The following is a 9,673-nucleotide window of genomic DNA, read 5'->3' on the forward strand; positions in this document are numbered from 1 at the left end:
CCCAGGCTGGAATGTAGTGACACAATCTTGGCTCACAGCAACCTCTGCCTCCCAGTTTCAAGTGATTCTCGTGTCTCAGCCCCCCTGAGTAGCTGGGGTTACAGGCATGCACCACCATGCCCAATTAATTTTTTCTATTTTTAGTAGAAGTGAGGTTTCACTGTGTTGACCAGGCTGGTCTTGAACTCCTGGGCTCAAGCGATCTGCCCGCATTGGCCTCCTAAAGTGCTGAATTTACAAGTGTGAGCCACTGTGCCCGGTTGTCCCCATGTTGCAATAGCATGAGCCTGTCAGGTTGTTTGTAATTCAGGTAGCAAATTGATTTTTGAGAGCACTCTGGGTCTGTTCTGTAAAGTGACTTTATTTTTGAGCAAGGATTCTTAATCTCTGGCCTGGGGATCATCCATGTGCCCTCTCCCCCACCACATTGTATGAAAAATTGATGTCATATATATGGATCCTTTTTTTTTTCTTTCTTTCTGAGATAGAGTCTCACTCTGTAGCCCAAGTTGGAGTGCAGTGGCGCAATTTTGTCTCATTGCAACCTGCAACCTCTGCCTCCAGGGCTCAAGCGATTCTCATGCCTCAGCCTCCCGAGTAGCTGGGACTACGGGTACATGCCACCACACTTGGCTAATTTTTTGTATTTTAGTAGAGATGGGGTTTCACCATGTTGCCCAGGGTGGTCTCGAACTCCTGAGCTCAGGCGATCTGCCCGCCTTGCCCTCCCGAAGTACTGCGATAACAGACATGAGTCACCCTGCCCAGCCCATAAGGATGCATTTTTAGGGTGAGGTACTGTAACTATCCTCAGATTCTCAAAGGTGTTCATGTCCCCCAAAAAGGTTAAGGATTACTGTATTACAAGGAACTGAATATTCCTCAATATCTGAAGACATAGTATAATGCAGGAACTCTGGGAAGATGTTTTGTGTAGATTGTTTTACTTCAACATTTCTGCAAAATAAGTGTTTAAAAGAATTTTTAAAAGCAGGGGGTTTTATCTGTGATTTAAAGTTGAGGAAACTGAGTTACAGAGACTAGGTTAGGAAGTGATGGAGCTAAGCTTCAAACTCAGTTCTGTATGGCTGCAGTGCCTGTTTGTGGATAGCAAAGGACTGGTCTGAGGTGGGACTGGGGTTGGAAATTTGTCATTCGACAAGCAAATGAGTGAAGTGTAACAAGAACTAGGATTTTTTTTTCCCTTTAGCAGCTTAGCGAGAAAGAGGTGGGAGAGAGTTTATGTACAAAACTAAATAAGATAAAAGTACTTTGTATAATAGAAGGAATTTGTATTTTGTCTTTTTGGCAGAGGGGAGTCGTAAAGTTTTAGAGATTGGAGAGAAATAATGTTTATGTTTAGAGTTGAAGTAAGGAGCTAGTTAGAGGGAATGGTTGTATACAGGAGAGGTAGCAGCAGGGTTCCTGCTATGGAGGAGATGGGTGTGTCTGTGATTGAGAATCCAGTGGAGAGAGTAGCCTTGAGCAGAAGGCGTACTTCTTCCTTTGAAACTTGAGGAAAGAAGGTGAGAATGGATTTTTATAAATCTTTGTGTAGGGGAGAAATAGAAGGCAAACAGACCTGACTGCCTGAACTGTAAGAGAGCATCATCGGGGTCAGGGAACTGAGAGTTGAAAATGTTTGGACTAGCAATTATGGAGAATGGAAGAAAGATTTCAGGATGCCAGAAAGCTGAGAAATGCTGATGTGAATCATGAAGAGAGAGGCACAGGGCATTTTCAAACAGCAAGACATTCTTATCAATATTCTAATGAAAAAGATGATTTGAACCCAGTTGGTTATAATTTCTTTTTTAAAATTTTTGAGACAGGATCTTGCTTTATCACCCCGGCTGGAGTGCAGTGGTGCGATTGTAGCTCACTACACCCTGTATCTTCTGGGCTTAAGTGATCCTCCCACCTCAGCCTCCTGAGTAGCTGGGACTACAGGCACTCACCATCATGCTGGCTAATTAAATTAAATTTAATTAATTAATTAATTAATTTTTTTGAGACAGACTCTTGCTCTATGGCCCAGGCTAGAGTGCAGTGGTATGATCTTGGCTCACTGCAACTGCCACCCAGGTTCAAGCGATTCTCCTGTGTCAGCCTCCCGAATACCTGGGATTACAGGCGCGTGCCACCACGCCGGGCTAATCTTTGTATTTTTAGTAGAGGCAGGGTTTCATTATCTTGGCCAGGCTGGTCTTGAACTCCTCACCTCTTGATCCACCCACCTTGGCCTCCCAAAGTGCTGGTGTTATAGACGTGAATCACCGCACCTGGCCCATGCTGGCTAATCTTAAAAATTTTTCTTGTAGAGACAAGGTCTTGCTATGTTGCCCAGGCTGGTCTTGAACTCCTGAGCTTGATTGCTCTTCCTACCTTGGCCTCCCCACAGTGTTGGGATTATAGGCATGAGCCACCATGCTTGGCTGGTTATAATTTTTCTGACTATTGACCAGTTTGGTGGTAGAATGTAAATATTTTTTCAACATATCTTTTTCAACGTGCTTTTTCATTCTAAGCTCTTTAAAGTTGGGGGTGATGCACAAAGGTCTACTCTTTTAGAGTGAATAGAGAAGAGTGTCAGAAGGGTCAGGCTATGAAATACCTATACCTGGAAGCTTTTAGGGATGGAATAGTCTGTGAAGTTATCCTGGCTCTGTTGGATCTCTGGCTTGTGACATAATTGCTTTGAGAGCCTTGTCCCTTGATACTTCTGCTGGCTCTGTATCTTTTGTCCTAGCATAGCCTGTGATCCATTCTCACTGATAATGCTTAAATTTAATACTCTTAAATTTTCCTTTTACTGCCTGCAACTGCTGTTAAGTCTTCATTTCAGAAGATCCAAATTCTGGTCATGATTCTACCACTTGTTCTAGTTTTGTGGTTAAGGAGGCATAATAAAATGAAAAGAGAACAGGATACTGAATCAAAACATTTGACTTCTAGCCCTCTGCTATGTAAGTAGGACCTTGAGCAAATTATTTCATTTCTGTTCTTCATTTATATAGTTATAATAGTGGACATTGTGTGCTGAGTACTCACCAAATGCCTGGAACTATGCTAGATGTTCTACGTGTGTTATCTTACTAACTGTGATAGTAACCCTGCAGAGGAGGTGGTATTTCCCCAGTTTTTTTTTGTTTTTGTTTTTTTTTTTGAGATGGAATCTCGCTCTGTCGCCCAGGCTGGAACGCGATCTCGGCTCACTGCAAGCTCTGCCTCCCGGTTCAAGCCATTCTCCTGCCTTAGCCTCCTGAGTAGCTGGGACTACAGGTGCCTACCACCATGCCCGGCTAATTTTTTGTATTTTTTTTTTTAGTAGAGACGGAGTTTCACTGTGTTAGCCAGGATGGTCTTGATCTCCTGGCCTGGTGATCTGGCCGCCTCGGCCTCCTGAAGTGCTGGTATTACAGGCATGAGCCACTGCACCTGGCCTTTTTTTTTTTTTTTTTCTTAAAGCAGAGTTTCCCTCTTATTGCCTAGGTTGGAGTGCAGTGGCATGATCTTAGCTCACTGCAACCTCCACCTCCCCACCTTCCAGGTTCAAATGATTCTCCTGCTTCAGCCTCCCGAGTAGCTTGGACTACAGGCACCCGCCACCATGCCCAGCTAATTTTTTGTATTTTTAGTAGAGATGGGGTTTCACCATGTTGGCCAGGCTGGTCTCGAACTCCTGACCTCAGGTGATCTGCCTACCTCAGCCTCCCAAAGTGCTGGGATTACAGGCATGAGCCTCTGCACCTGGCCCCCAGTTTTAAAATAAGGAAACTGAGGTTTAGAGAAGTTAAGTAGTTTGTATCAGGTGAGGCACAATAAGGTACAGACACTGGGTTTGAATGTCCAAGTCTGTAAGGCTCCATAGCCCATGCACTGTCTTTTATTTCTTATTTAATTTTCTTCTTTTTTGTTTTTTTCAAGAGTGGGGGTCTTGCTATGTTGCCTGAGTTGGCCTTGAATTCCTGGGCTCAGGCCGTCCTCATGCCTCAGCCTTCTGAGTAGCTGGGACTACGGGTGCACACTACCATGCCTGGCTTCTTTAATTTTGTATAGTGCTTTACATTATACAGAATACTTTCACCTGTATAATAAGCTTGTTTAATAATTAACAATGGTGGGTTTGTTCATTTTGTACAAATGTGAAACGTGAACGTGATTCTTAGGTTGAGGGACTTCCCCATTGTCATACATTGAGCAAATGACAGAGCTCAGACTCAAAAACTAGATCTGACTGGTGGTCTTTCTATATCACATGAAATAAAAATCATGAGAGCACAGCCAATGTAAACTGTAAAGAGTTAGGGGCTCTCCATGTCTGGACACTGTTCTCCCATTGCAGATCCCGTGTATGTGAGCACTTACCACTATTGATCAGTTTCTCATTTCTTTTTTTTTTTTTTTAAGAGACGAGTTTCACTTTTGTTGCCCAGGCTGGAGTGCAATGGCACGATCTTGGCTCACCGCAACCTCTGCCTCCCGGGTTCAAGCGATTCTCCTGCCTCAGCCTCCTGAGTAGCTGGGATTACAGGCATGTGCCACCACACCCGGCTAACTTTGTATTTTTAGTAGAGATGGAGTTTCTCCTTGTTGGTCTGGCTGGTCTCAAACTCCTTACCTCAGGTGATCCGCCCTCCTCAGCCTCCTAAAGTGCTGGGATTACAGGCATGAGCCACTGTGCCTGGCCTAGTGTCTTATTTCTTGAACAGGTATTGATTCTACCAAAATCTGGAAATGAATTGAGTAGTCTGAGTTAGGGATGACTCAGATGTTGCAATATCCATCTGTGATGGAAATGTCAGTAGTTCTCTCCTGATCTTAGAGCCAAGTCCCTATGCCAGGTTTTCTTAAGTCCACCTGTAGTATGCTGTCTTTTTCCTTACCCCACAGATCTGCCCATTTGGCTGGAGATTTTTGGAGGAAGAAGATCTAATAAATAATGCCACAAATGGTGTCATAAATCACCCTCTATTTCTTTCTTTTTTGTTTTGAGATGGAGTCTTGCTCTCTTGCCCCCACTGGAGTGCAGTGGCAGTGCGATCTTGGCTCACTGCAACCTCTGCCTCCCAGGTTCAAGCAGTTCTGCCTCAGCCTCCCAGGTAGCTGGGATTACAGGCGCCCACCCCCACACCCGGCTAATTTTTGTGTTTTTAGTAGAGATGGGATTTCACCATGTTGGCCAGTCTGGTCTTGAACTCCTGACCTTGTGATCCTCCTGCCTTGGCCTCCCAAAGTGCTGGGATTATAGGCGTGTGCCACCGCACCCGGCCTACCCTCTATTTCTTTTAATCCTGAATCTTATCGCTGAAGTAATGGTGAAACTTATGAGAACAGGCACATAGGTTTTGGGATTTCTGTGGCAGGTTGGGATAAGAGTCGTTACATAGGAATTTCCAGCAGAGCATAAAGGACTATGTAAATATTCTTTTCTTTTTTTTGAGATGGAGTCTTGCTCTGTCACCCAGGCTGGAGTGTGGTGGCATGATCTCGGCTCACTGCAAGCGCCTCCTCCTGGGTTCACCCCATTCTCCTGCCTCAGCATCCCGAGTCACTGGGACTACAGGCGCCCACCACCACGCCCGGCCAATTTTTTGTATTTTTAGTAAAGATGGGGTTTGACCATGTTAGCCCTGATGGTCTCAATCTCCTGACCTCGTGATCCGCCCGCCTCGGGCTCCCAAAGTTCTGGGACTACAGGCGTGAGCCACCGCACCTGGCCATAAATAGTCTTGATGTGACAATATGATATAAAAATATCTTAGTTATCAGTAGCAATATTTAATGATACATCATGCTACAAATAATTGCGATATTCTAGAATGGAATTGTATGTTAACTGATTTGTCTTTCCCCAGTGTCTTCTGTAAGTGTATCTTAGTTAATGTTTGTTGAGGTAAGTCAGTAAATCCATACCTCTGGAATCCATACCTCTATGTTAATGAAGTTGCACTATTTTGTTTACATGATTATGTTATTTTCAACATACTGTAGCATGTTATTCCCTATCAACTGGAAGTCACCTTGGAAGGTGACTATTTTGTGTTGGTTTTGCCTTTTAGTTTCTCCTCAAAAAGTGAAATAAAGGACTCATCTTTTTGCTTTTAGGAAATGCTGAATGTTCATGATCATTATCAGAACATGAAACGTGTAATTTCGGTTGATAAGTCCAAGCCAGATAAAGCCCTCAGTTTGATAAAGGATGACTTTTTTGACAATATTAAGAACATAGTTTTGGAGCATCAGCAGTGGCACAAAGACAGAAAGGTATGCAATCACTTGTTTGGTGCTTCACCATTTTATTATACACGAATGATTATCCATGGATGATAATGTTGAGAGGCAGCCTGGTGTTAGAGGCTGTAATCCTGTGGAGCTAAGATTTAGAGGGCTTGGCTTTTCTAGTTCCACTTTTGCCACTTACTAGGTATGTGATGTTATTTAACCTTACAGATGGAGTATATATGTATTTTCCTTTTTTTGGTAGAAGAGTAAATAATCTTGTTATACCACAGATTTATTACAGTCTTTATAATTTGGCATTTTTCTAGGGGTTGCACACTCGGTCTTTGGGCTAAATCCTGCACACAGATGTATTTTGTTTGGCATAGTGTTGATTTTAACATTGTTTAAAATTTTTGAGTTAATTACCAACTTTTAAGTACTTGTGGACCTCACCTAAAATTCTAGACTGGTAATACTGATTCCACTTTGCTGCATGACAGCAGACAGTGGGACCTGAGTGGTGGCTTTTCCTACTGCGATAGGGCAGGTGTTTCTCTGTTTACATATTGTCTACCTGGTGTGGTTTATCTTTTTGCAGGTCTCATCATCACAGATCTTCAACTTAGTTTATTTAACCAAAAGTATTGATGGTTTCACATTAGCCTTTTCAGCTAGAGGAACTTTTTTACCCTGGAAACCTAAAGGCTAGCCTTGTGAAATTTACTTTTGAAACTATTACTCCATCTTATTTTAGTAAATCTAGGAAAACAATTTTTAAAAAGTAAGCAATTTCTGATTACTTACTGTGTGTCTTGATAATGTGCTGGTGTTTTCACAGATGTCACACAGATACTGTTATCTATATATCGTCTTTCAGGAAGATTTCTTGCTACTTTTTCACTTTCTGTTATATAAAGGAAGCTGGCTCACAGCTTAATTTTAGAAAAGATAAACCACGAAACTGATAAGAAGATGATAGTCTTGGGAAGAAGAAAATAACTTTATTCCTCTGCATTTATTTTAATGAGAGATAGCAAGTTTTACAATGTTTGGATACTTTAAGTCCTACAAATAGGTTACACAAATGACTTAGGCATTTAATGTAAAAAAATTGTTAGTATTCTTTATATATACGTATCTAGACAGGGTCTTCTTGCTCTGTCACCCTGGCTGGAATGCAGTGGCAAGACTACAGCTCACTACAGCCTCGACCTCCCAGGCTTAAGTGATCCACCCACTCAGCCTTCTGAGTAGCTGGGTTTGCAGACATATGCCACCATGCCCAGCTAATTTTTTTTTAGTTTTTGTAGAGACAGCGTCTTGCTATGTTGCCAGGGATAGAACCAGCAAAATTTTAAATTTTTTTGTAGAGATGGGGTCTTGCTATGTTGCCCAGGGTGGTTTGGAACTCCTGGCCTTAAGCGATCCTCCCACCTCAGCCTCCCAGAGTATTAGGATTACAGGATTAGCCACCATGCATAGCCAGTGTTCTCTTTTAATAGATAAACTCTCTTCAAAGAGCATTACTACGAGCTCTGAAAATCTGAAGGAAAGGAGAATAAGCCTATTTTCTTACTACCACATAGAGACTACCATATTAATTAGGAGGATTTAAGCATTTTATTGATGAATTGTAGAACATTTTGAAACCTGTGATCTTAATGTTAGGTGGTATATAATGTGAATGATCTTTTAGTTTTTCATTTATTAAAAGTAATGATTTCTCACTGTTCTAAGATTGATTTGCAGTTAATTGAATTGTAAATTTGTGTGTGTGTGTGTATGTATCTTTTTTGCTCTTTTAGAATCCATCCTTAAAATCAAAAAGTAATGATGGAGAAGAAAAAATGGAAGGAAATTCACAAGAAACAGAGGTCAGAAAACTTTGCAATTCATATTATGTGTGGCTGTGATTCTGTATACTAAGCATTGTGACCCATGGTCAGTATTATAAGAAATATAAGAGAAAATTCTGAATCATGGTTTTATGAAAAGGTAGTTTGTTATTTACTGGAAGCCTTGTGGAGGCCACATCAGGTGTAGGTTGGGAGAGAGGATGATAATAGTTTTCCGTAGGGAAAGGAAAGCTCGACTATGGAAGGTGCCCTCAGTTAACAGAGGATCAGAATCAGGCTTTTGTAATATATCTTTTCTGACTTGTCAGCCTTTCAACCAGTGTGGAGCCCAAGCCATTACACGGTATACTGCTTCCTGCCTCCAGAATTTTCATCCATCTTAGTGGATGAGACAAGGAGCCATCTTTGAGTATAGGCAGATGAGGAGGGAATGGCAGTTCAAGGCTCTGCCTGATCACCCGGGCTTTCATTCATATTGTCCTCCTTGAATCCTGAATGAAAATGATCTGTAACTACGGGGATAGTATTATGGCACCTGCTACATCTGTGAGAGAATATGATGTATGTTTATGTGTGTGTACCCAATATATGTTAGTTTCTTTTACCCTACCTTCTGTCTAAAATCTTATTTCTGATAATAAATACTTGGGTATTCAGTTTTTTCACCTATTGTTTGTGTGTTTTAACTTTTTTTTCCTTCTTATTTTACATCCAGAGATGTGAAAGGGCAGAATCACTAGCGAAAATAAAATCAAAGGCCTTTTCAGTTGTCATTCAGGTGAGTTATTCTTTAATAAGGTAATTTGGAAATTGACTGCTTTTTAAATTGTATTTCAATTTTTCATCAAAGTAGTGATACATGTACTTAGTTTTAAAAGTCAAATGCTAGAGAGGTTATATAGCACAACAGACCCCTTCTCTGCCACTTCCTACCCTTGTATTCCTAACCTTGAGAGGCAACATCTTCAACTTCTTTTCTTTTAGCAGTTTCTTCTAATATTTACCTGGAATTTTGATGCCATTTCCTTTATTATCTTCCAGCTTCTAGTATTCCTGATTTTGGAAGGTTTTAGGGTTTTACTTTGTCCCTGGAGTTCTAAAATTTCATTTAGTACATATAATGTAACTTGGTGTACATCTTTTTTGTTTATTGCCCATGGCACTCATGGTGACCTCCTTTTAATCTGATATCCTTCAGTTCTGAAGAAGTTTCTGTATTGTTTCTTCGATACAAATGTTCTTTGCTGCATCTTTTCTCTTCTTCAACTTTTCTTATTTTTCTCTTCAATTTTTAGTTTCTGTCTCATTTTCTATTTTCAGGGAGATTTCTTAGGCTTTATCTTCTGAACCATTATATTGATTTTAAAAAAATTTCCCCTGATATTTTTTCATTACCAATAATTTTTTTTGTTCTCTGAATGCTTCTTGTTTTGTTTTTTTTAAATGTATTTTTCTTTTTCACAGGATGCAATAACTTTTTCTCTTAAGGATTTAACTACAGTTTTTTTGATGGTTCCTCCCATTTCCTGTGAGTTCTTTTTTTTCTATTTGTTTGAACTCTTTCACTTTGTTGACTTTTTTTTTTTTTTTTT

At 40.8% G+C, this 9,673-nt stretch overlaps 1 protein-coding gene across 1 annotated transcript in view; it reads left to right on the forward strand.

Moving 5' to 3' along the window:
• Positions 1-9,673, forward strand: part of SNAPC1 (small nuclear RNA activating complex, polypeptide 1, 43kDa) — a 39,641-nt gene that overhangs the window by 8,102 nt on the left and 21,866 nt on the right. Inside the window, exons 5-7 of the mRNA XM_011978273.1 lie at positions 6,109-6,267; positions 8,031-8,099; positions 8,797-8,859. Coding sequence (XP_011833663.1) covers positions 6,109-6,267; positions 8,031-8,099; positions 8,797-8,859 — 291 coding nt within the window. The remainder of the gene's footprint in view (positions 1-6,108; positions 6,268-8,030; positions 8,100-8,796; positions 8,860-9,673) is intronic.

Source organism: Mandrillus leucophaeus, unplaced genomic scaffold (assembly GCF_000951045.1).
Source record: "Mandrillus leucophaeus isolate KB7577 unplaced genomic scaffold, Mleu.le_1.0 Scaffold192, whole genome shotgun sequence".
NCBI classification, from domain to species: domain Eukaryota; kingdom Metazoa; phylum Chordata; class Mammalia; order Primates; family Cercopithecidae; genus Mandrillus; species Mandrillus leucophaeus.